This window comes from Hippocampus comes, unplaced genomic scaffold (genome assembly GCF_001891065.2).
Source record: "Hippocampus comes isolate QL1 unplaced genomic scaffold, H_comes_QL1_v1.1 scaffold317, whole genome shotgun sequence".
Taxonomy (NCBI): domain Eukaryota; kingdom Metazoa; phylum Chordata; class Actinopteri; order Syngnathiformes; family Syngnathidae; genus Hippocampus; species Hippocampus comes.
This window is the reverse complement of record NW_017805531.1, coordinates 1,788,671-1,815,462: the sequence shown is the minus strand read 5'-3', so window position 1 is coordinate 1,815,462 and position 26,792 is coordinate 1,788,671. Positions and strand designations below refer to the sequence as shown.

The window sequence follows — 26,792 nt, the reverse complement described above, 5'->3', positions numbered from 1 at the left end:
ATTATGCTATGCAAAATGGATGATGAACTCTGTACGGGTGGCACCAGAGACGAGGTTCAGCGGCGGCCCGTCCGACAATCACAAAGGTTTCTCGGACCCCATCTCATCCTCCGTTCCACGTGCACCCGCCCACAAGCTCCCGCGGCTGCCTGGGTGATCCTCCCAGGAGCATATGCTCGTCCCAATGATTACATTACTTCATTAAAAAAAAAAAAAATGGCATACGTGCATCCCAAGACATTTCCCAGTAGTTCAGAATGTGGCGTTTGCTTCCCCAATCAGTATACCTGGATATAGTCGACGGGATTTTTGCCCTCTCCTTCTTCTGACACTAGAGCCCTGCCCTGCTCTCTCAAGTACAAGCTCATACAATCGCACATTGTTTTTAGGCCGTTGGGGACACGGCTGAACAGCTTGTACATGCACAAAAGGTCTGCGGGCAAAAGGAGAAAGATAACGATTGTCAAAATTCACATCAATAAATATTTGCAAGGTTACGCTACCTTCTGTGATGTGATTCTGCAGCATGTGGACCATGCCGGAGTTCTCCATCTCCACTATGGTTTTCATGTGTTTTGTTATCAGCTCCCTTTCCACCACCTTGAGAATGGAATCCTCCGTCGACTTGTCCAAACAGTGATTGACGCGCTCTATCTCCTCGTGGATTCTGGCCTCCACCCTCTTAATGTAGATGCTGGTGCTGTTTTCGGCGAGAAACCTTTGGCTTTCCATCTAAGCGGGCCAATATGGGGGTATTACGTTATAGACACCGGGTACCCTCAAGATGAGACGGGCACCCGGAAGGGACTCACCTGGTAGAATTCAGCTGACATTTCTAAGAAGGGACGCTCAAAGTCTTCCTCGTATACAATCCTGCTGTCCAGGCCGAGAACCATCAGCATCTGGCAGGTGTTTCTGATGGATCCCCTGCAATTGAAATGTTTCCAGTCAATAATAATAAGTACTCGAAAGGGAGCATGTTTGGGAAAATTGAGTTTTGAGACGATTGTATACTCTCAACTCAACTTTATCGATACTTTGTAGAAATACAACGATATTCCCCACAGGAGTGACTCAACTGCGATCACGTTCAAGTCTAAAGCTAAGCAGAGCTGCATTGAGTTTTGCTCGCTTCCAATACTGCTCATACTGGATTGCTGTGAAGTTGACGGGGGTTATTTGCGTTTGATGTGCCGCGTGCACACAGCGCTGGTTTTGAAGTGCTGCCTTCAAAGGATTTCAGTGCGTTTATGGGAGTCGCTTTTACCCCGAGATCGGCTATCTACAGGCGATCCCAAATACTCCTCCATACCTGTCTACAACTTCTCCCCTCCTCTCTCGTTTAATCATGTCCAGTAGCGTCTGCCAAAGGTGTTTTCGAATGCAGCTGTCGTGGACCACCTGGTCTCTGAATTCGACGACGCTGAGGTTGTACACATTCTCCACGCTGTTTTGCTGAACATAAACTCGGTCCTGGAATCGCAGAGCAAATTCAATGAACTGCAAATTCTGCTGTTGATGTTCACACCGTGCAGGGAACATGAAATTTGATAACAGTGCCACTGCCGGCTTGAAAATAACCTTTACATTTTTTGTATTTAAGACATAGAACTGATGTTTGTTGTGTCAATAAGATGCTAATTTGAAAAGTTGCATTTTCTGCATTTATTGTGAAAGTATCAATAATACAGGGGAAAGGAGAGGAAATGTGACTATTTGCTTAGCACTTAGATTTATAGTGTGTTCCTAAAAGTTGCAGGCCACTGCGCTCCGAGTTGAAAAGTTAGGCTGCAGACCTGCCCTTTCGTAATTTTACACGGTCAGAAAAGTCCCAAGTAATAGTTCGTGAATGGCAAGACAGTTATTGAGCCCAAAACAAAACACTTCAAGGTTGGCCAAGTACTAGAAGAATGAAAACATACTAATCAGATAAAAGCATCATAAAAACGCCACCACTGCTAAAGGTGCTTATGAGTGATGTGGGAGGGCCACATATACACAACTACAAAAAAAAAAAAAAAAATGCTGCATTACTCTGCCTCCCTACCATGTACATGAGGATGTCTCTGATCATGATGGTGGCAGTTTGATGATCATTCCACTCTTGATTTAGGATTTGCAGAAATTTGTTATTTAGACATTTGAGGACATCCTGGCGTACCTGGAAAAAAGGATGGAGTGTATTAATCAGCGGGTTTATGCGCAAATTGACAGGGGTGCATTTCTTTACTTTGCTGATGAGATGCTCTGTGACAACCTCTCTCAGGCCTGTGTAGAGCTTCTCCCCATGCTTGTGCAGAACCATGGTGTAGGCATTCCTGTACAGCTCCTCGAAGCTCAGCCCGCTTTTGTTTTTCCTCTGGATCTCCTGGATGGCATTCTTTAGCAGGGCCCAGATGTTCTCCACATATTTCTCATCCATTGTCATCTATAATGGATCAGTGAAAGGCACTGCTATCACACACGGTAAGGTAGACCATGGCTCAATGTGCTAGATTAGTTGTTTTCAATGCGCGTGCGTGTTTCGTTTCCACTAGAGGGTGCCACAGGACTTGATGAGGAAGCACAGCGGCTTCAGACAAATGAAGAGAATGTTTCAACGTGCTAAGGTATGTATAGCCATTTCCAAGGCAAACTGGACATTTTTTAATTCACTATAAATGAGAGGCCCTTGCGGCCAGTCCGCCATTTTGCACTCACAAATTCATCTTGTGGAGTTGTGGCTCGAACAAGTTGACAACTATCCACTAATGGTGTGCCATATTGTATATTTTGGTATCAATCCGATACCAAGTAAATAAAGGGCCAGAACCGCCGATATTGATACTGCTTGATACTGATATTGATACTACCCCGCCCCCTCCCTTTTTTGGGGAATAAGCAAAGTGCGCAACATAATCAGCAGAAAATTGTTTTGCCTCCAGGTAGTGTCCAGAAACGACAACAGAAACATATTTTAAAAATCGCTTCATTACACTTCTTTTCTGGATTTTTTCCCCCTTATATAAACCAGTTGTTCAAGATTATCACCCCACAACATACATTATACAACATTTAAGAAACCAATTATTTTTCCAAATACAACGTGTGTTCAGGAAATTCAATACAAAAATAAAACATTTCTCCCCGAGTGCCCTTTTCCCTTCCCTTTCCCTGTTTGATACCATTTTCTAATGGATGTGTCTTGGTTCAGTCAAGGTGGGTGTGCGGCTAACAAGGTCGGAAGTCATGGCACAAACAAAAATGTCACCCAAAGTAATTATGTCATCAGGCATCTAGTGGAAGGGCATTTCATTGTTCTGTCTATTTGCTACAGGTTGCTTGAATACATAGATAAACATTCATACATTGTTTGTAGTAAATAACTTTCAGACCAAGTGAATTTGAAAGTTTCCCCGCAGCACACGTGGTGATCTCTCACGGTACACTAACAGTATCCCCCTGTCTTGATTGCACAACATTCGTATTGCAATTTAGCGTTTTTTTTTCTTCTACTCTTAATATGCGAGTCAAATTCATTGCGTTGTCCAGTTTGTCTTGTCATAGGCGACAACTCACGAATGTGGCTGACATGGCGTTGGTCCTGTTTTGTTGACAGCTTGCGCTTGTCAGTGTCGGTAATGTATTCTTTTTCACATGCCAGTGGGGAACCTGCTTGCAGTGTTTTTGTTTTTGTTTTCAACTGTCTGAGAGCAGGATGTCACATACTTACAGGGAAGGCGCGTATCCTCATTTTGGATTCTTTCTTGGTTTCTCCCTTGAGATTGGCCATGATTCTCATGGGCAGGGTGACGCTCCCAAATAATAAGAGACCGCATGAGATGCGTTTGGGGGAGAGCTTTGTATAAGGACGCGCGCTGGCCGAATATTTTGCCTTTGTTACAAACGACATTATGACGTCACAAGCTAGGGTTGTCGACAAATAATTACGTCGCTGCTGCGCCTTTTTCAGGAGTGGCGATCATTAAAAAAAATGTCGCCAGTCGCTAGCCAACACGGAAAAATCGTTTTCGAGAAATACAGTTCATTAATTTCTCCCCACGCCCCTCAAAATATGTTACACACAGACCCGACTTATTACGCAATAGAAATTAATGTCTCGCAAGATTCTAGATGACAATAGTATCAGGCGCCAGGAAAAACAAACAGTGGTGTCGCATGAGGCAAAATGAAGCGGAAAAAAATCCTACGAAAATCCGGTAAGCATTTTGTCCTACTACACACTGTTAAAACTAAGAAGCCTCAGACATGAGACTATAAAACTGTGACCTCAAACTGCATTTAACGTGCACACAAAATTATAATTTGAGGAACACGAATTAAGACACAACGTGCACACAAATGGGGCCGATTTATTTATGCCCACGAAGTATTGGGCGAATAAAATACTAAATAGTTTGAATATGAAGTTAAATAAGCAATGGAGGTAACCTTAGCGAAGATCACCTTTTCATTAAAAAAAAAAAAAAAAGTTGATTGTAACAGAGCTTTGAGATGGAGTGGTTTCATTCATTCGTTGCTAATAATTTCACGACCTGTAAAACACTTTTCACACAAACGCTCTTCCTGTTCATGTACAATTATCTTACACCTTAACCACCAATGCATCTTTCTCATCAATATTCCACCCATACACTGCAAACCCTCTAAAGAGTTTATCTTCCCAGCTGAATGGTTTTTGTCTAAACTTGGTACTTGATAGATACATTTTTTAAACTCTTGCAATGCGGTTGTTGCTGTTTAATGTCTGTGACTGGTGGGATTGCATTCCAAAGCATATTTTTAGTTTAATGTCATCCACCAAAGTCAGAGATAGGGCTGTTTTGAAACAATGGCCCATGGAGCATCTATCAATATGACTGATGTTTGTCTGCTCCTCTGTATCCCATAATAATGTTGCAGTAGCAGTGTAGCTGGTTGCCTGTGCTGTTTTGAGCGGCGACATTTAGTTTCTTCTAAAGCCACATCATAATGTGTTTGAGTGCTGATAGCAAGCAACGCCCTGAGCCACATAGAGAAACTTTTCTCGGTAGAGGCGGCCATGCAACATGTTCACAGACGTGCCAGGAGGCTCTGCAGAGTGTGAGATAATTCTGTATATCTGAGCGTACGCGCATTGTCTTTACATCCACTTCAATTGGGTGTCATGCAAATTACAGAGACCCCTGTTTATCACAGGGATGGATTTCGGACCCATCCACAAAAGTTACAGAAAGACCATATCAGACTTTTTTACCTTTTGTTTTTTTTAACCTGTCACAGACTTAAAATACATTTAAAATCACGAGAAAAACACTTCCTAAACATCATCGTCTTGCATCTTTTCCCATTTGGCCTCAGTGCAGCATGTTATGGCACAACTTGGTACAGCATTGAAGGGGTGCAACTTTAAATTTGGACTTTCTGAAGTTTCAAAACAAAAACAACAACAACAACAAATAACTAATGCAGAAGAGTTAGTATGTCTGAAATGTTTGATGAATGTTCCGCATGTTTCCGCAATGTAGCGGGGGCGTGAACAATGAGCAGTGATATTGCGGCTGGAACAAACAACTGGCATTCTCTGTGCAGACAGAAGACACGTGTCATTAGCATGATAGCGTAAGCAAAACGAACTATTTTTTTCCCTCATGCGATCGCAAAAGCTGAAATCAATACGTCGTTTTCGATTTCATCGATTCACTGCAAATAGACACCAGAGGGGCCAGGACAAAAACACCGCTCCCCTCAAAATCCCGCACTTATCATTTCAGCCAAGTTGCTGTTGACCTGGCGCCGGCGGCACAAAACAGGACAAGTAATTTAATTTGCTTCTGCTGTCGACCTTGAAACAGGGGAATGTAGGCTATTGGAATCCCAATTGGGAGAAGGATTGTCACATACAATCTCCTCCGAGCATCTCAAGGAATACTTTTTGTCCTTAGTACGTCCGAGAGATAATATGATGCTACCAGTAATTTAATGTACTTTCTTTTATATTACAAACCCATGCAGATCATGTTCTACTTTAGCCGCCGTCGCGATCCGTATTCGCCCATCCCAACTTTTTCGGGCGAAGCTTTTTCAATACCACAATTATGACACAGTATTTTAATCCAAGATTAAAATGATGATGGCCGTATTTAGAGGACTGTGAGTGTGTGTTTTTTTTAGCTGGTACTAAGTAAATAAAACACTTGACAACCACAGGTTTATTGCAAGCCGCGCACTAATTTGAAACCCATTAGATGACTTTCAAGATGGCTGGTAGTGTTATTTTGTCTTATTTACTGGCACTTTTTCCATCTGTTATCACTCGAGAATCGGGGTGAACGTATGTACCAATGTCTTCGCCGCGCCATGTGACGTGGGCTGCTCAAAATTGCTGTCATAACTTCTTGCCCAGTGGACATGACATCTTTAATCACCCCCGGTGAAAACGTCTTGGGTTAGAACTCGATATTGGTCATAAAATCTAAATATAAGACCCCCCCCCCCCCCCTCTCCCCCCCACCCCAAGGCTGAGCTGTTTCGCAGACTCACACGCACTCTCAGTGGTAATAATAAAAAGATTCCCGACTCCACAAGGGAGCCTCTGCTCTTCAAATTACAAGAGAAGTGCTTATAATGGTGTTTTGCGACTTAAAGGCTTACAGGGCTGTTTTAGTCGACTTTTTAACCTTGCGTTACTCGTCCTCAGCACCCAGCGTGCTAGTGTTTCACATATAGACCGATAGGTTTTCCTGCTCCTCTTTAATAATATAGTCCCATCCCACAACCCTCATTATGACTCACTAATCATAGGCTCCACTCGATTCCCTTTTGGTCGCTATCTACTCTCTTGTTACAGCACTCCATAAAACCAAATTTTGCCTCCCTTGGTCTTCCTTGAAGCAGAAGAATCCAGGAAAGAACAAGTGGAGGGATTTTGTTGACTTTTTTTTTTCTTTTTTTCGCCACAGACGTGTGCTTGGTCCAGGGAGCTGTTATTTACGGCTCGGATCCTGTGGTTAGCTGAGGTAATGCAATAATATCAGGCACTCATTTTGCTGAGTTTTAGAATTACAGGGGCTATGTTGAGCTTGCTGGTTGCTAGGTTACTAAGTGGCCTGTCTGCTACCTCACTTATTTGATGTAGTTCCCCTCGGTTTTGGCAATCCTCCGATGGGTCAAGATAACTTGACAGGATTTTGTTCACGTCACTTCATTCTTTATTTTGTACTTTGTAAGGAAGCGCTAAAAGTAGATTTGCTGAAAAAAAAAAGATCAAATGTGCATATTAGCTGTTTTTTGATGCATCAGGGGTTGGAAGGAAACATTACAAAGTTGCTTCCATTATGTTTTTTTTTTTCCCAGTCCATTGTATTAATTGCATGCATACCATGTTTTTGGGATGTAGGAGGAAACATGAGTACCCGGAAAAAACCCACGCAGGCACGGGGGGAACATGCAAACCCCAGACAGGAATGCCAGAGCCCGCCATCGAACCATGGACTTCTACACTGCGAGGTGAACGTTCTAACCGGTTGCCCACCATGCCGCCCACAAATTATAAAAATATAGATCATGATTTTAGTTGTAAAAAGACTTCAGCCCACAGCCTCTGGTTTAATTTTCACATGGGCTTTTCAAGATGACATAACGTGACATGGCGTGGGAGCCTGTTTAAATGGGTTGTTTTAAGTATAGAGTCCATGATTATTCATCGCCGCTAATTATTGGGGCGCGTGACTTCCAAATGCTAGTCTTTTCCCTGGCAAAATCCTTGAATGAGTTGATAAAATGCTTGTAAGCTGAAAAGTTAATAGATAGGTACTCTGTTTCAATTTGTTACATTGACACGGCTAACAGCGAGAAAATAATCACATCTGTGACTGTCGCCTCTTTCTCATCCACCACTCCTTAGCGTGGATCGGAACGCAGGCGTGCACTCGCCGATCACAGCGTCCTGGGAGCCCTAAAAGGGAAGGACTCTCACTCTTGATTCCTGGCAGCCCAAGGAGGAGCGAAGACTAAATTAGGCATGGTTTCATTGACTTCCAATTCCCTGAGTCCCAGCATCCCTGCAGCACGGGAGAGGAGAGGAGAGGCCGGCCGGGCGCTGCCTCTGGTGCCCTGCTTGGTAAGTCACATGAGATGAGGAGCTGAGAAACGTTGTTGAGAACTTGCATCACTGTTATGAATAGAGAGGAAACTCATCCATCAATTCGGCATTTAAACATGAACAAGTAAATTAATAAATAAACACACACACACACACACACACACACACACACACACACACACACACACACACCCCCACCGCCGAGCTGTGTCATGGAATCAAATCGTTAACCCACTGAACCAAACCGAATCATTCCACTGTAAAATGAACCGTCCCTGGATTTTGTGTGTTAGAATATGGTCAAGGGCAGTCAAGTAAGAGGGTGAACTGTGCATTTTTTTTTTCTCGCACAACAAATTCAAAGAAGGTTCAAAAAATAAAAAAAATGGGTCACGTCACAGGCGGGGGAGTGCCTGTTACATTTTGCAAAGCTTTCTGAAATCGGTTATAAAATTCGATACCCATTTGAATATGCTGTTGGAATTTTGTTAAACAAATCGATTTTTCACCAGTAAGCCTACTTAGTTTCGCTTGGATAACATGTAGTTAGTTAACTCGATCTGCATGATTTCAAATTTTCCAGAACACCCTGTAGTTCTATTTCCTTTTATGAAACAGTCGTGCCAGAGTGACCGTAAGAAAATATGTGAACTGTATATTTTGCACAAATGGCTCAAATATCATTTGTTCGACCAAACATGCAACTTTTATGTTATGTTGCTGTCTTTCCTGGGCTGATGAGTCACGATCATCCAGTCCCCATCTACCCCGTTCCCCCTTCCCATACTCGTCCCTTTTCTGCTCATTTGCTATGCTGTCCAACATGATTGACTGCGTCTCTTTCTGTGCACTAGCAGCCATAGACAGGTGCTGAGTGCTGCTGAGTGGCCTTGTGTGTGTGTGTGTGTGTGTGTGTGTGTGTGTGTGTGTGTGGGGTGGGGGAGCTCCGGAGACCTCCAGAGGCCTGCATCGACATTCCTGTGATACTTCCAGAGACGCGGTCCTTGGGGGAGAAATAGGCGGAGGCCCTGACTGAAGACCAATTGAAAGGTGGTGAGTTGAAACCTGCCTGGGCCGTTGGTGTTGTCACATCCTTTTTTTTTTTATTTTTGTCTCTCTGAAAAGCAACCGCTTCTTGGTTCACCTTTATCTTTGCGCAGTGCAAGCGGCTCTCATTCTCTGCCACTTCCTCTCTCTACGCGATCACTGGCTGCAAGAATGCAAACATAACTGTGAGCACAAAAGTATTGGGACGCCGAGGCTATTCACCTGAAGTTGTTTGCCAGTTTCACAGCCATAACAGCTAGGGATGACTGAGATTTTTGTCCATTCATCCTGAAGAACATTTTTTTGAGGTCACTGATGTTGGGCTTGAGTGAGGGCCTGGCTCATCATGTCTGTTTGATCATTTATAGACCTTGCTTTGTGCACTTGTATCAGACAGGGGCCTTCACGAGACTGATCCCACAAAGATGGAAGCATTGTGCGAAATACTGTATCGTTATGAAGTTTAAAAAAATGAAAATTCTGCCCACCATCTCCATTCTTTTGTCGACTTAAGAGCTGCATCTCAGTCCTTTGGCCACACATAAATGCGCACTTCAACCACAGTTGTGAAAGTGTAGGGGAAGAGGAAGTTCGAAAAAAAAAAAAAAAGTGGATGCAGACAGAGCTGAATAAGGTGACCATATTTGGCATGAAATAATGCAAGCAGAAGATGCAAATGAGATAAAGGAGTGGTTGTCATGGAGACTTGATGTTGCGCAGTGATGGTTCGCTGTAAACCTGACCACACTTGCAGTATGGCCGTTGCTAAGCAGAAGGCGCTATTGTGAGCGAGCGAGAGTGGAGAGCGAGTAAAGTAGCAGACGGATGGGGGGGGAGCGAAAATGTTCCTTCGTGATGCTGCGCGTTGCGTCGGTGTGACCTTTGCTTAAAGTGGTTTTGTTCGTCCAAGTAGCACTTCAGCGATAGACACGCGCAGGTAAGCTCACTGTAAACACTCTACTCACTTTTGCTGATTTTTTTATTTTTTTCAATGTTTGTACTGGATCAGTTTTGTTTCCATTTTTTTGTAGCTTGGCAAGGTTTAATTGTGAAGCGCATACACCGCTGTCCAGTCCAATTGTCGAAGTATATTTAATTTTTTTTACATTTTGGGTTAAGATGGTTTGTTGGATATTTTCGATTGTGCAGTTGTATGTCACGCCGTATCTAGACAGAGAACCTGCTCAAAGCCCAAGTGAAAGGCCTCTTCGGAAAGGGTGTTTCTATGCGATTCCTCTTTATCTGCAAGATAAGCTTCCAGCTTGTGTAGGGAGGCGCGCACACAGACACGGCCATGCACGCACGCATTCTTTCCAGTGCCAGATGAGGATGAGGCAGCGTGCTATTTCCTCGCTCCGTATTTCAAACTTGACAGCTTGCTTGAATTACACCTGCCTCCCCTTCCCCTCCCTGTGCGGAAAATAAATTAAGAAAAAATAAATTAAACAAAATGCGAGAAAAGCGCTAAACCGGCTCTCCAAGGTGGATTTTCAGCAGGCGCCTATTTACAACTTGTCTCTTTACGTTTTCTTGGACGTTTTTACCAATGTCCCCCTGCATATTTACAGCCTAATTGTTTACATAGCAAACGCCTCGCTCGGTCCAAATATAACATGTAACGCAATCAGGAAGTGACCCGGCCGGCGTTCTTTTCACTTTTTGATTCCGCCGTCGCCAAAATATATTCAAGTTAAATAGGTTAGCTTGATTGCTACTCCCAGCTGTTGGCCTTTCTGCAGGCAGGCTGTGTGCTCCATTGCAGTCGTATCGCTGGGATGCTCGGTAATGGAAGCCTAATGTGTATTTGCGGGTTAGTGATAGATGAGCAGTCAGAGGTTGGCACACCAAAGCTCCAGGACATTTCCTCAGGAGAGTGAGAGTTCACATTTGCCAGCCAGTGTGGCATTTACAGGAAGATGGGAAATAGCCGAGCTCTGACATGATAGCGCAGTTTAAGGTGGAAAATTTGTTCTTGTCGGGGAAGGAGAGAAAGTGGAAAAATACGTTTTGACGGCAGTGAAAACGTTAGCCGTTTATTATCGTGCTGTCATTTAGCATTCAAACTGTTGAAAATTAACACCTTTGATGTATCCACTCGGTGGAAATCCCCTTCAACTCCGTTTTGTATTAACACACACACACACACACACACGCGCTACTTCCTGTTTTCGGTTGGTTAGCGTTAACGTGCGTGAACTCATTGTTAAACCCCCGTTTTTTTTTTTTGGTTTTAATTCTCACTTTGTTTCGTGCGTCCGCAGAACCTTAGAGAGGAGTATTATTCCACTTGCTTATAATTCTTGGTTTTTAAAGTAAAAATGAATAGGCTGAATTTTCCTTGTAATTTGCAATTGACTGAAAGGGTAAGTGTATACACATATTATGTATATCCATTAAAAATAAATTCTATTATGATATAAAATGTTTTTTCCAATACTATTTTTAGTAAATTATATAATAATAAAAAATAATGTATTATTATTATTTTCATTATTATTTTTAATTATTATTTTACACTACACTATTTACTATTACACTACTACTAATAATAATTGTAGTAGTAGAGTTTTATCACTGAGTTTTTTTTAAATAATGCATATATAATAATAATAATAATAATAATAATAATAATAATAATCATAATAGAATAAATAAATCATGAATTGCATTGAATTATTATTAATTGTGTAAATGTAATGTTCTATTTTGAACACCAATAAGGTGCTTAAAACTGTAGAATTCAAAAAATGTCAATGGATCCCAGGAGAGGTTAACACCACGATGTTGTCAGGGAAGAAAACAGAATTCAACTTGGCTGTTCTTACCGGATGCAAGCCATTAACCAAAGAACTGGTTTCTATTGTACTGTACATGGATGGAGCAAATATCTTCCAAAAGGAAACCAGTCTTAAATAGCTAAACGAGCAACCCATCTGGCATCTGCAAACTTGGATCACACGTTCAATTGGACAAGGCTGTTGTTGTCACAAATGCAATTGCTCGTGGTTCTTGTGCAGGGGATTTGGATTAGAGAATTGAGCCAAAGTGATGGACAGATCAACTCGGGTCCTGTAAACACTCGATGATAATCATTTGAAATGATGGGGAAAAGAAGGCCTGAGAGGAAGCGAGCTGGCTCGTGCTCGGCTTCAGTAAAAAAGGGAACTTCCACATCAGTTCTCGGAGAGCCCAGATCTTTGGCGGTATTGTGATACGTTATCTCCACCACGTTGTCTTTGGCCAATCCGAATCACATAACTGCGTCTGTCTTGCCGTGGGTCAAACAAACCGTTGTCAGGGCGCGCAGGGCACATCGCACCCGCGTGCTGGAAGTTAGTGTTGCAGCTGTGACTGCGACTTGCAACACCGGGTTTAAGGGCACGGCGCGTAAATTAGACGAGACTTATCGCGAGCTTTGTATTTAAGCTGTGCAGAATTGGAAACTCTTTCAGATTGCGAGGGAACGGGAAGATGCATTCAAAGCTTTGGGGTGTTTAATCTGAAATATTCGAATGCACTCTCACGACGAGCATGTCTTGCAGCTTCTTGGTTGTGGTTGTAATTTTTTGGTGCTTATCTAGAATCTTGATCGCTGCTTGAAGGTCAGATTTCATTCTTTTTTTTTAGTTCATCTGGTTCTCTAGTCATAAAATTTTGAAGCAACCGTTGACTTGGAGGTCACTGATGCTCACCGATTGTCCAAGGGAAATGTAAAGCAAGCATATTCCTTGTTTTTTTGCATTTGCCTTCCTTTCCTTTCCTCTCTGGATTGACCTCATATTCCATTTGATGTGCTTCCACACTCACAGAATTCAACTTGGCTGTTCTTACCGGATGCAAGCCATTAACCAAAGAACTGGTTTCTATTGTACTGTACATGGATGGAGCAAATATCTTCCAAAAGGAAACCAGTCTTAAATAGCTAAACGAGCAACCCATCTGGCATCTGCAAACTTGGATCACACGTTCAATTGGACAAGGCTGTTGTTGTCACAAATGCAATTGCTCGTGGTTCTTGTGCAGGGGATTTGGATTAGAGAATTGAGCCAAAGTGATGGACAGATCAACTCGGGTCCTGTAAACACTCGATGATAATCATTTGAAATGATGGGGAAAAGAAGGCCTGAGAGGAAGCGAGCTGGCTCGTTCTCGGCTTCAGTAAAAAAGGGAACTTCCACATCAGTTCTCGGAGAGCCCAGATCTTTGGCGGTATTGTGATACGTTATCTCCACCACGTTGTCTTTGGCCAATCCGAATCACATAACTGCGTCTGTCTTGCCGTGGGTCAAACAAACCGTTGTCAGGGCGCGCAGGGCACATCGCACCCGCGTGCTGGAAGTTAGTGTTGCAGCTGTGACTGCGACTTGCAACACCGGGTTTAAGGGCACGGCGCGTAAATTAGACGAGACTTATCGCGAGCTTTGTATTTAAGCTGTGCAGAATTGGAAACTCTTTCAGATTGCGAGGGAACGGGAAGATGCATTCAAAGCTTTGGGGTGTTTAATCTGAAATATTCGAATGCACTCTCACGACGAGCATGTCTTGCAGCTTCTTGGTTGTGGTTGTAATTTTTTGGTGCTTATCTAGAATCTTGATCGCTGCTTGAAGGTCAGATTTCATTCTTTTTTTTTAGTTCATCTGGTTCTCTAGTCATAAAATTTTGAAGCAACCGTTGACTTGGAGGTCACTGATGCTCACCGATTGTCCAAGGGAAATGTAAAGCAAGCATATTCCTTGTTTTTTTGCATTTGCCTTCCTTTCCTTTCCTCTCTGGATTGACCTCATATTCCATTTGATGTGCTTCCACACTCTGTCCCTGTCTTCCTCTGCTTTTTTTTTTTTTTTGGCATCCTGTCACTAATCTTCCTGCATCCCCTCATAGCTGTGTTTCCTCAAGTCTCAATTTACCCCCATCCCCTTCCCTATTTACTTCCGGGTCTGATAGCATATGTTGCTCTTGTGGAAGGGGGGGGGGCGAGGAGGAGGCGTGGTCCGCCTGCAGCAAGGAATCGAAAGGGGATGAGGAGACTGCAGGGTCTGCGCGGCCTGTGCCGTCAAAGCTTCCGCCTTCTCCTAATAGCCGTCCTCCTCCACAGCTGGTGCTACTGAATTCCCCCACCCATCATACGCTTTCCTCGGGCGGCAGACAGAGCAGATCCAGGAGCTAGGGAGAAAAGTCGACCCGGTTCTCCCCTCGACACAGTTAGCTCGACCAGTTTAGGAGGCAGCGGTGGGGGAGACACTGGCGTTAACAGCCAACGCTGCAACGTGCACAGTTGCAGACATACACTCCTCCTCTCTCCCCTCCCTCGCTCCCTCCCTCTCTCACTTTGGTGCTGGGCTCCGCACAGCTCCTCCACTCATTCGTCGCTGATTCACCCGCTTGCCTCTCCTCTGCCAGTCGCTCTGCCTGTGCTGTGCTCTGCCTGCCTGCCTGAGAATGGTCCAGCCGGTGCCTGGGGGTCTGCTGTCGCAGCCTGTCTGAACGCACACACAAACACAAGAGTCGGTCGACACGCGGAAGCACTCACGCATTATCTGGAGAGCAATGTGAGAGGTAAGCGCTCGCTTCGTAACCCTCCTCCCGGCCTCGGTTGGTTTATCTCGATCTTTCCTCCTGTGGGTGCTGCAGTCTTGACTTTCCAAAGTGGGCGTCTGTGCATCGGAGCATAGGCGACGATATGGGCATCGGTGTCCTTAGTGGTTGCTGCGTGTATCCAGTATGCGTGCCAAAGGGTTATTGATGGCTGTTCTTTACAGTTTGTTTTATGGCTACTGGCACTGTCACACACACGCAGTAAGAAACATTCTTGCCTTGAAGCGGTGAGTCTCAATAGCCATTTCCCAAGGCTAGTTCAGGAGAAGATTTTCGGACGCGTGTACGGGGGGGAGGGCGGTGTTGATATGTGCGGAGGGCCGATGTTGATCCAGGAAGCAATGGAGATCAATAGATCACCCACTCGTCTCTCGTTGCTCCCGTCTGACTCGACACACTTTGGGGTTAGTCCTACAGAGGGTAACATTTGATTCCATTCTGCCTCTTCCCTCCATTGCTGCGTCAGCCCAAAAGGGGAAGCATGATTTTGCATGTGTGTGTGTCACAACGTGTGTGCGCACTGCAAACTACCGCCCCGCTGCATGTAAATTATATGTGACATGTGAAACTGCTACTACCTTATATGGTATGCACAGTATTTCAGTACAGTAGAATCTTGCCAAGCATTCCGGTTCGCGGGAGGAGAGTGTGTGCGTGTATGAGAGGGTGACTCTGGGTGTGTGTGTGTGTGTGTGTGTGTGTGTGTGTGTGTGTGTGTGTGTGTGTGTGTGTGTGTGTGTGTGTGTGTGTGTGTGAGACTCAGTGAGTGTTTGCATGTGTCTAGTGGAGGGGGAGTTACCAAGGAGGGACAAAGTTGAGAAAAGGAAATGGGGGGGCAAGACGGAGAAGGAAAACAAGCAAATGTACTTTTCAGGGAATGTGCTCCTCAATGTTTGAACTGAATTGTAAGTAAGTCGTTCTGTTTAGTTTTTGTTTTCCAGTCATATGACATGACTTCACTTCGAAATGCGTTCAATTTTCTTCTGTCCCGGCCGAGAAGGGTCGGGCCTTTTTTTTTTTTTTTTTCAAAGTTTCTGTAACTCTGAAATGGCCCAAATCACATCAGCATGGGATTCTGCTTAAGTCATGACATGATGAGTGAATCTTGTGAGGCTTAAATAATTATCTTTGGTTCTTCTCCCCCCCCTCCCTCCCTCCTTGCTCATTACCTCTGGCCTCCTCCCTCACATCTTTCCTGGCTTCCTCTTGGTGGTGTGTCTGTGGTTGAGGCAATGATGTGGAATGTTGTTGTTGTGACTTTGTGGGAGTCCGTAGGTAGCTCAGGCAGTGGCGCTCATGCGCGCACTTTATCACAAGTATGTACACAAATGCGGCAAGAGATTTTTGGGAGATTGCATTGGCGTGCAGCAAGAAAATTGGACGGGTAACCCATTTTTAGTCAAGCAGAAACCTGAGATGTGTGCTGCTCTCACTGAACAGCTCTGCATGCATGTGTGGAGCCCATGATATAGAGTATTAAAGCGGGATTTGACAGCATTGGTGCTGACAGGTTAAGCCTTTATTACACGGGGGCTTTTCTCTGTGTTCTTACTGTGTTGTGACCACTTTTCAGCAATATGTGACGGCTTCGGTTGACTGGGAGACCCCTCGCTCTAATAAAATTCCTTACCGAGCAGAAACAAATTGCTGATGACACGTCATCACACCATTATTTGCCTTCTTAACCTCTAATATTTATTTGTACTCTTTTTTTTTTTTTTTCCCTCTCACATGACTAGCAATCAGACATGTTGACCATAATCCTCAGTCTAACAGTTTCCCCAGAGAACAGTCTGACTCATGCTGGTTCTGGAGAAAGAAACAAGTGGCTTTCGGGTTGTTTTGTGTTGTTGTGTCCAGAGGCGCTGAAGTCAAACGGACTCCGAACATGGCCACGCATAACCACATGCGAGAGAATGCCTGTGCAGCTTCAACAAAATAGCAGCACTCGCAATACTAAACTAGCATTACGACGTTAGCCATGGCTGATACGTTGGTTAGCGCCACTTACCTGTAGCGGAGTGTTACTATAGCACTCACTCTTAGCAGTTTGAAGTTTTATTTTTTTGAATGTACAATTACATTTCGTTTTTTACTTGCTAACTCCCCCTTTAGTCACATACCCTGACGCTCTGAAAATCCTATTTTGTGCTGCCTTTCTTGATTTTTTTTTTTTCCCCCACACCGGGCCACTGCAGATGTTTGTGTCTGCATTATGAGCACTCATCACATCTCATGAGCTTGGTTGAGCTCCCTGAAAATGATTAACTCAATGAAAGTCATACAGATAACGGTAGCAAGAAATAGGCCTGCAACCGATTTAGAAGGTAAACACACCCCTGAAAAAAAAAATGGACCCGTGGTAAATCATTATTATTTTATTGTTGTTCTCACACTCCCTGTCGTTTGAGATTTATTTTTAAATTGAACTTCATCTTGGTGTCCTTTTTTTTTTGTTTACATTACAAAACTCTGTAGTTCTAACACTATGATTTGTCATTCTTGGTATCTTTTGTTACATTTCACAAAAATTAGGGGTGTCCTAATCCATTCGATATCGCATATCGTTCTGATATCAAACAAAAAAAAAAAGGAAAAAAACGGATTATAACGGTCGACATCCAAAATCTCCGATATTAGCACTCATATCCTCCTGCTCTTCTCTCAACTGCGTAGAATAAATGGATCCTGCTTTCTCATGCCTCCTAGTGCTGACTTATGTTCTTTGAATAGTATCACTTGAAGTTTCTTCAAACATTTCACACTAAACAATAATCATTCCTGGTGATATGGTATCGGACAGTACTCTAGGCTGCAATATTGTATCGGAAGTGAAAAAATGCAATCGGGAAACCCCAAGCCTTAAAAATAGTATAATGTTTATAATATTTAATTATACAGTATATCAAACCACTCCTGAACTGTGCCAGCCGCTACTATGTAGAAATCAGCCTGTGAGCTGCTGCTGATGTCTCAGCATGGTGACCCAGATTACATAAATGCGAGCCAATGAACTTCTCATTAAGCCATAAGGCTAGCCGTTGTTGTTAATATCACACACGAACATGCGAAAGTGCAATTTTGCACACAATCTTATATTCACGACAACTTAAGGATACACACCACTGGGACACAGTTGGTCAGTGTGTGCGCATGCTAAACAAGTGGCCTCATTGTCTCCAGAGGTTAATTTACGGAAGAATAAACGGAGCTTGTTTGTGTGCTCTTGGCCGAAGACAACCTCACCGTTTTATTTAATGCCTCAAGTTAAACGAAAAGTCATGAGGTGGCTATGACTTCATTTTGAAAATGACAGGAAGGGTGGTGAATGTTGATAGCATACCCAACTATAGTGGCGATATTCAGGATAGCGCCCGTGTGTCTGTATATTATCCTATTACGCTGGCCTTTAATACCCAACTATAGTGGCGATATTCAGGATAGCGCCGTGTGTCTGTATATTATCCAATCACGCTGGCCTTTGTCATCCTTTCATTCACTTCAATCAACCAGCTTACTGTGTCTGACCTGATGTAAAATAGGTTAAAAGAGTACCAACTAGCATTATACGGTGTTTATGCACTGTACAGTGGACCTTGTGAATTTGTCCTACAAATGGTGACACCATCATCTCTGCCCCGGTGTGAAAATAGCTTCAAACATATCTGGTATTGGAGCTGGAAGCACTGTTGTTGGCACTTCCACGTTAAATAGTCACACAATCATCCCTGCTTTTCCCACATGCATCAAAATTAATGAGGGAATGCTAGGTGCGAAGCTAACTTGCTCTTAGCTCACACCGGCAACAGCGGCTGGCTAGCTAGCGTGGTAGCCACTAATCATCCACTTCATTTTAGCAAATAAGATACACTTGTGGCAAGTATCGCTATTATGGAAGGAGGACGAGGAGTATGTGACAGGAGAAGACAGAGAAGCTATGCTAACTGCTAAGATAATATAAAATGTAGGTTATCTAAACACCAGAAGAATATGTGCTACAGTTGGTGGCATGTACAATATTTATAATATCAGCAATGGCATTTTTGTTTGCACTACAGAGTGCTATGTTTCAATTTTGGCGGTTGAATTCTGCATGTTAATTGTTGTCAAAATTGCTAATCTTTACAACTCAATTAGATAATTCAGCAATACTTCCATTATATTTTTTACACACCATGTTTATTCCACAGCAAAAATCTATTATGCGGGTTCCGCTAAGACATTAAATTTGTATGGCCAGCTCTCAATGTCTTTCTCCATCGGTGTGTGGAACCCCCAAGAGACAGAGTGGTAAACATATATGTAAAGGTCAGAGAGGGCGTTATTGACATGCTATGATATTCCGAGTAGCTGCAGCAGCAGCATGATGGAGCCCTGTGGTGTTGCATTTCCTCCTGACGTCCTCCACTTTGATGACCTATATCAGCACACTGTCACCTTGCCTCCACTTCTGTCAGTATGCTGAAATCTAGAAGCAGCAAACAAAAGGAAACCTTCTCCCCTGCAGTCAAAAGCTGAAAATAGAAACGCTGGCTGGAAGCTATCATTTTGCACATTCTGTTTGCAGCAAAACAAGCGCGATATGTGGATTTTGCAGAATGCCGCATAAACTTCAAATCGACTCGAGCTATAAGTGTCACTTGACTAATAGTGAATCGCCTCATGTGCTCTTTCAGGAAGGCCTATCATAACTGTGAACCGCACCCTCTCTTGTTTTCTCATCGGTACTCAAGCAGTTAGTCATACTGACAACTCCGAGACCTGCCTGTCTTTAAACATTATTTTTATTGTGCCTGCATTTCTGTCTGTGCTCGTCGTCTGTGCCCCATCGTCAGGTTTCTTGCATCGACCAGCTTACCGACACTACCAAAGGACACCCCCTTCCGCAAAGTTGCTTTTGTGACTCATTGGCAAAGTGAAGCAAGAGAAAGACATGCTCGCCTGCTGTTCATGTCAGAAACCGTCCACGATCTGATGTTGCACGCACTTTTTCTTGTCCTTGCCTTGCAATGTTTCTCCAATGTGCTCTAAAGGCTCAGTGGAAGCTCTCTCACCATCTTGTCTCCTTCCAACGCGGTTGACCTTGCACCACGTTAAGACCTTGGACACGAACAGAGGCTGTATTGGTATGCCATTATCCATAGAGTGAGTGACCTCGGTGAAGGATAAGAATGATATGAATTATTTGGAAAAAGCAGATCTTCAAGACCGAGAGAAGCTTGAGACGATTCGAATGAATGTACAAAAAGGGCTTGGCCTCCCGTTAAAAGATGTAGCAATCAATAAGGGAAGGATATCCATGTTCAGACATGATGGGTCATATCGAGGGCTCATTATGAGGATTACTTCACAGCACTGAAGCCTCGCTGCCTTACATAGAAATAGCAAAGTAGAAAAACTTGAGGGGGTTTGGCAGCTTTTCATATAAGAAGCTATTGCCGTGTTTATTTGACTGAAGCAAGCCCACGGCACCATCAGTGTGAACAATGTTGTAAGTGATGGCTCCACCCCACCCCATTAGCTGTCGTACAGCTGTAGATGTTTGAGCGTGTATATCTAAATTCAATCTAATTGTAACGTGTATTTGTTTGTGTATTGTACGTGTATAGCCGAGACAATACCCCGAGCTGCAGTCAAGCAGACCATGTTGTTGTTAGTTGTCACGACAGCTCGCTTTTCACTGAGCAGCACAGTTCCATTTGTTATGGTGTCTATTTTACGTGCCGAGTTACTGGTATGTCCGGAATCAGATGATTTTAACATACGAGGTCGGTGCTTTTTATTACGTCGCAAAAAAGTGGACATGCACTTGGATGCTCCTCCTACTTCAACTGAACTTTACCACAAAAGTGGCTTCATATCCGAAAACTGTTTACTCCAAATAATGCATCATTCTTCGTCTATCTATAACAGTGACTTACAATGACTGGCAAAATGCTCTTCCACTAGATAGCAGAAGGTACAAGCTACTAGTTGCCATTCATACAACGGATTATCAAATATAGTACGTTGCGTCTTAATTTAAACTAGCACTTTCACAGCTAGCTGAATTGTGCTCAAATGAAAAGGCACATTTTGGAGTACGTTGAAATTTTTTTTCTGAATATGAACGGTACTTCTGCGTGATTGTGCGCCGTGAGATTTTTCTTCTGTAAAAATATGTGCCTTGCTCAGTAAAAGTTGGGAAACATTGCTTTTGGTTGTACAATTTTTTTCTTTTGTACATATGCGTAGTGCGCATTGGGTGCAGTGCAGTGTTTGTATTAAGATAGCACTCGCTATTCAAAGGTCATCCAGAGCGACGGGGCTTACTTTTGCTATCAAGGTGCCGTGCAATGACAAAAGAAGGCCGCAACGTCACTCTCCCTTTCATTTGAAAGACATCTAACCATGATGCTTGGTCATCATGACCTGGGCTGCGCTGGTGCAGAGCTCTGTTACAGCACATCGCAGTGCTGCAGTGCCGTAACATTCGCAGTTCCTGTTCAAGTGCACACGCTGTTACTGGGAAAAAGGATTTCTCTACACAGGGTGTGGTGACTTAACCCTCTCCTTTGATAAGAGCAGAATCATCCCTCGGGAGCCTAACCATTCAAATTCCACTCGTGGTTTCACCAGAACTAGAAAGTAATTTGCAAAAAAAAAAAACCACTCACACACATTCCTTCTTGCACGTTATGATGAGCGAATCCTAAACATGTTTAAAAACTCATTTGTGTGATATTTAATGACAGAACACCTTCCTATGTTAGAATGCGTACAAGAAAACCGAGTGATTCGTTTTGACTCTTTTTCACTCTGGCAGCAGGCGGGTCAGCCTTCGCTGGGCTCCGCCTCTTCTCACCTGGCGCTCAGCCCAGAATGTTGCTTCAACTCTCTTCGCTCCCATTGGCCCACACGCTCACGGAACTTCGCAAGGAGGGAAATGACTAACCTCTTCCCCCTTGTGCCCTGCCTCTACTTCCCCTTTTCTTTCACTCTCTTCCCTTCTTTCATCTTCAGACATATTTGCAATGGCCAGCTTTGCTGCACTCCACTGTAAGTGACACGGGATTTTTCATCTCATTTCATTGCGTCGACGTGGTGGAAAGTTTTGAATGGCTGCTTTGTACGCGCCAATGCGTTGAGTGTGTGCGTGTGTTTGTGTGCGCCGTGGCGTGATGAGTGTGTGCACACCATGTGTGTTTAGAGCAGTGGGCGGGTGAACGTTTTATTTGTCTAGCTGACAACCGACGCATTTCTGACATTTTTACACATTCTTGATTCCCACAGCTTGCATACTTTTGTCGGACCTTGACGTAAAACAAAAGATCACAACCTGATCCCAAAGCGTGACCCCCCCCCCTCCACCAAAAAAAATTACAAATTATATCATCTCATTTTTTTTCTCTCTCTCTCCCCAGAGGAAGTGCCTTTGCTGATGTGTGCTGCAGCTTTGACCTGCTTCTACCGCTGAAGCTCTATCTTCTCCCCGCCCCTCCCGCCTCGCTCGCTTGCTGCCATAGCGCAAGGAAAAGTGGCCGCGCCCTCCTCTGACTGCGCTCCGACCCGTTCGTCCATCCGCCATCACCGCCATCCACCCCTCCCAGTGGGCCGCAGCCTCCACTAAGCCTCACCTGACAGCCCAGCAGCCCGATTCGCCACAAGGCCCACGCAGAGCATCACACACCTTGCCTTTACTTACCTTCGCCTTGGACCCTTTAAGCCTCCACACAGTCCTCAGTGTCCTTAATCCCCATACCCCAAAGCAGACTACATCCCAGACTATCACCTTTGTTGCCTGCTTCACTGCATCTTAACCAGAGGGCTTTCTCTCCTATGCCACTTTGGCTCATGAATGCACCAGACAAGAAGAATCAGTGAGTAATAAGAGTGAATATTCAGGCAGGCTGCCTCCTGGATAAAACCAATTTACTCGATCGAGAAGATGTTGCAATAGCATTCACGGCCTTACTTCGTCCTGCAACATTTCACCCTGGACCCTTCGGAAACTTTTTTCTTTTTAAAAAGAAAAACCATCATCTCAACCTCGCAGGCAATATCAGCATAAAAACACAAACAAAAAGCGAAATCGTGGATTAAAACCCAAAGCGGTACGCTTTGATCGAGGCTCGTCGAACCAATCTCAGCTGGGAATTGATTTTTTTGGGTGCCAGCGCGTTGCCATGGCGATGAACATAGCACAGATCCGTGACACAAAGTGGCTGACGCTCGAGGTATGCAGGGAGTTTCAGAGAGGCACGTGCTCCCGCTCGGACCAGGAGTGCAAGTTCGCTCATCCGGCGAAGAGCTGCCAGGTGGAAAACGGACGGGTCATTGCTTGCTTCGACTCACTCAAGGTAAGAAACCGAAAGAAAGAAGAGCGGGTTGGCGGTGAGCGTTCAAAGAGCCAGACGTGCATGATAAAGGCCATTGATAAGACACTGAGCACATGCCGCGTGGCAGACATCAAGTCACAAGGTACAAATAGCAGTCTTTTACAGTCAGCGGAGTGCGCACCATCTGGCCCCAGCATGTGTTCTTCCTCGTTCCACCCATTTCTGGTCAGGTGATGGGGACATGTGATTAAAAACCCAGAGAGGTGGGGGAGAAGAGATCTTGCTTGACTGATTCAGTCAGTCGCTTTGGAGTGTGAGTACACTGTAAACACTGTTGCGTGTATGTCGAGCATCAACACACACGGACCTCTGCTGGGTGGAAACTTGTTGAAAAAAAAAGATTGTCACCAACTTCGATGCCCTTCGCTCCACGAAAAAAAAAAAAAATGATTGTCACCAACTTCGATGCCCTTCGCTCCACAGGTGCACAACAGGAGAGAAGTGAGGCAATGGTGCCATTATGTTGCGCAAAAAACACATCCTGTGCCCTTAGGCAGTTAGAAGGAGCTTGTTTGTGAAAAAAAACAAAAAAAAAAACAAAACGTATACCACCATATATGCATTTCCATTTCAGGCAAAGGAAAGAAATCACATTTGCTCCTTATCTTTCAGACAAATATTATCAGGGCCCCAGTCTCAAAACATGGGCGAGCCTCACCTGTAACTTTTGACCCATTCATACATTTTCTGAGCTCGCATCCTTCCCTGCAGACGGTGGTGATTCATGGTCACTGGCAGTATGTAATGATGACAGTCCATTCGGAAAGGAGACAGTGTTTATGGCCAGATATGTTCAGAGTGATATCGTTGGACATGCGCTGAACTCTTCCCGTATTACCTCGGGTGTTCTTGTGAATCAAAATTATAAACTAGCTAAAAAAAGTCAGGTGACGCGAGGCTTGTGTGATTTCTTCATGGAAAAGGATACAATTAATGGGGACTGCATGAACTACGTAAAGCTTATTCGGCTAGCGGGTGAGCTGGTCACACAGGCAAGGGTACACTTCGGACTGGTTGCCAGCCAATCAGATTTTATCTAATAAGGACAAAATAGTTTGGACTGATCGTACATGTATTGTATACAAGTATGCTATTGGCGCCCTGAGAATAAAATATGCTCATACGTCATGGAATTGTTGCAGGATGGTGGACGTCAGTGCTGCTTTGTCTTTAACGCTACCCCAGGAAATTTTACAACAACACTGCTGGGTTCATTGTTTTGTTCTTTAAAAAAAAAAAAAAAAAAAAGGCATGTGGAAAGCCTATCTTAGATAAGCCCAAGCAGGGCTAGCAGTGAGCTAGCATTTTGATCATAGTCATGACAAAGCTGTCAAATATGAAGAAAAAAAATGTCCTTAAGATTTCAAGAAAAAAAAAAAATTGTCTTTCATGAATGGTAATTTTTGGCAAAATAAAATCCGTTGTGCATGTAAGACTTAAATAGATGATCATTTTGACCACTTCAAGGAAGTGCCACGGAAGCCAGTACAAATGACCTTCATCTTTCTGAATGTCATGATCCCCGCGTTCAATGCAGTGTCGACTTGCACTGACGCAGCAGGACAGCAGCAACGTGCATGCTGAAGCCTCTCGATACATGAACACGTGTTTAAATTCTCATTCTTGCTGACAGAATCGGCTACCGACCGGAAATGAGTAAGTGGCAGACATACAGGGGTTGTTTGAGCGAACCAAGCGGCCTGTTATGAGACTCCGATTTGGATTGAATTAACACTAGTTTTTTTTTTGTTTTTTTTTTTTTTTGGGTTTCCCTCGACCTATTTTTTTCCACTTGTAATGAAGCGCAGCAAATCTTTAAAAAAAAAAAACCCTCACATTGCAAACAGGACAGAAGATGTGTGTCTGTATTTGTTTGCCGCAGGTTTACACTTGAGTTGATAACCTAAAACCCATCAGTACTGTACCCACATTCATGGTGAACATTTCTTCATGTCGCTCGTCGCCCCCATTATGCCATGGTCTGACCCCGCCCCTTTCACTAAAAAAAAAATTCACAATGTTCAAATCGGCTTCGCCGTGTGTGCAAATTATCCAGCACACTGCTCTCCCTGCTGTGTGAGTATCTGTTTGGTGCAGCGCAGGCAGCTCAGTGACATGGAAGAGGTGTAAATATTTGGAGAAGGATAATGGCTGGCTGGACCCCCTCATTTTAAAGTTGGCTTGTAACTTTTTAATGATTAACTCCTGAGCGAAAGGTTAAGTGCCACCCTTGCTAATAGTCACACTTGGAACACTCACAATTGAAAAGTGAGGCTCCTGCAATGGGCATGAGGGTGGAATTAGTCGAATGCATCAGACAGAATGAATGTTTACATACGAATAGACTGGTTTCAATGTTATACTTCACAGGTTAATCTTTTTTGCTGCACTTGCATGAGAAAATGTTGCAATAGGACTTCCGTGCTCAAACACCAGCCAAGGTCACAACTCGACTTTCCACAAATCTAATCGGCTATATCAGATCGGCCAGTATTTTGCCTTTATTTCACACAAATTTTGTGATCAGCTGTGATGTCTTAATTTGCCGACACTGGTCGAATCGACGATTTAAGACATTACTTAAGCAGTTTATCTGTGGCAGGCCTGTCAATTTGTCATTGATGTATTAATTTTGTTTTGTTGCATTCTTTTGGTTGATCACCTTTCGAGATTCCACTATTTTCACACCCAAAAAAAGTATGCGAACCCTTCGGAATTAGCAAGATTTAAAAAAAATGTCATCTGCATCTAATCGGCTATATCAGATCGGCCAGTATTTTGCATTTATTGCACACAAATTTTGTGATCAGCTGTAGTGTCTTAATTTGCCGACACTGATCGAATCGACAATTTAAGACATGACGGGAGCAGTTTTTCTATGGCAGGCCTGTCAATTTGTCATTGATGTATTAATTTTGTTTTGTTGCATTCTTTTGGTTGATCAGCTTTCGAGATTCCACTATTTTCACACCCAAAAAAGGATGCGAACCCTTCAGAATTAGCGAGATTTAAAAAAAATGTCATCTGTTCTTGATACTGATCGTGACAATAGATGATTATATGTTTTAATATTTTTGCTGAACACAAAAGTATGTGAACCCCTTGGCTATGGACTTTTCCAACAGCTAATTGGAGTCAGGAGTCAGTGAACATTAAGTCCAATTAATACGACAAGTTGGGACATGTTGGGTAAAGCTGCCCAGCCAAATAAAAACACCATGTTTGAATTTTCTTTTCTCAAGAAGCATTGGCCAATGTGAACCCTGCCTTACACCGAATCTCTTGAAATACCTGCAATTCCGAATTGTTATCTTACATGAAGCTAGAAAGGTATTTCTAAAATCCTTTATGTTCATTAGTCATCAGTCCATAGTAAAACAGATTGTTCATAAATTAAGAAAAATCAACACTGTAGAAACTCTCCCAAGGTGTGGCTGTCAAAATTACTGCAAAAACACAGTGTAGAATGAAAAAAGAAATCAAAGCACGAATTGTTATCTTACATGAAGCTAGAAAGGTATTTCTAAAATCCTTTATGTTCATTAGTCATCAGTCCATTGTAAGACAGATTGCCCATAAATTAAGAAAGATCAACAATGTAGAAATTCTCCCTAAGTGTGGCTGTAAAAATTACTGCAAAAAACACAGCGTAGAATGAAAAAAAAAAAAATCATAGCGTGTTGGCTAA

At 43.5% G+C, this 26,792-nt stretch overlaps 2 protein-coding genes across 3 annotated transcripts in view; one reads left to right on the top strand and one right to left on the bottom strand.

Moving 5' to 3' along the window:
• Positions 1-56: 56 nt before the first annotated feature.
• Positions 57-4,194, bottom strand: LOC109520501 (cullin-3-B-like). 2 transcript variants are annotated; one of them, XM_019877763.1, is made up of 7 exons: positions 3,713-4,194; positions 2,231-2,428; positions 2,048-2,161; positions 1,313-1,473; positions 813-927; positions 504-732; positions 60-433 (listed from the first exon to the last, which is right to left on the bottom strand). In XM_019877763.1, the coding sequence occupies exons 1-7, from the start codon at positions 3,890-3,892 to the stop codon at positions 279-281; spliced, it is 1,152 nt and encodes a 383-aa protein (XP_019733322.1). In that variant the 5' UTR covers positions 3,893-4,194; the 3' UTR covers positions 60-278. The 2 variants fall into 2 exon arrangements, with proteins under 2 accessions (XP_019733323.1, XP_019733322.1); XM_019877764.1 differs by lacking the exon at positions 2,048-2,161 and having other exon boundaries at positions 57-433.
• Positions 4,195-14,173: 9,979 nt separating this feature from the next.
• The window catches only part of LOC109520502 (muscleblind-like protein 1), a 42,100-nt gene continuing 29,481 nt past the window's right edge, over positions 14,174-26,792 (top strand). The window contains exons 1-2 of the mRNA XM_019877765.1: positions 14,174-14,687; positions 22,130-23,065. Of these exons, the coding sequence (XP_019733324.1) occupies positions 22,892-23,065 (174 nt within the window). The 5' untranslated portion in view covers positions 14,174-14,687; positions 22,130-22,891. The remainder of the gene's footprint in view (positions 14,688-22,129; positions 23,066-26,792) is intronic.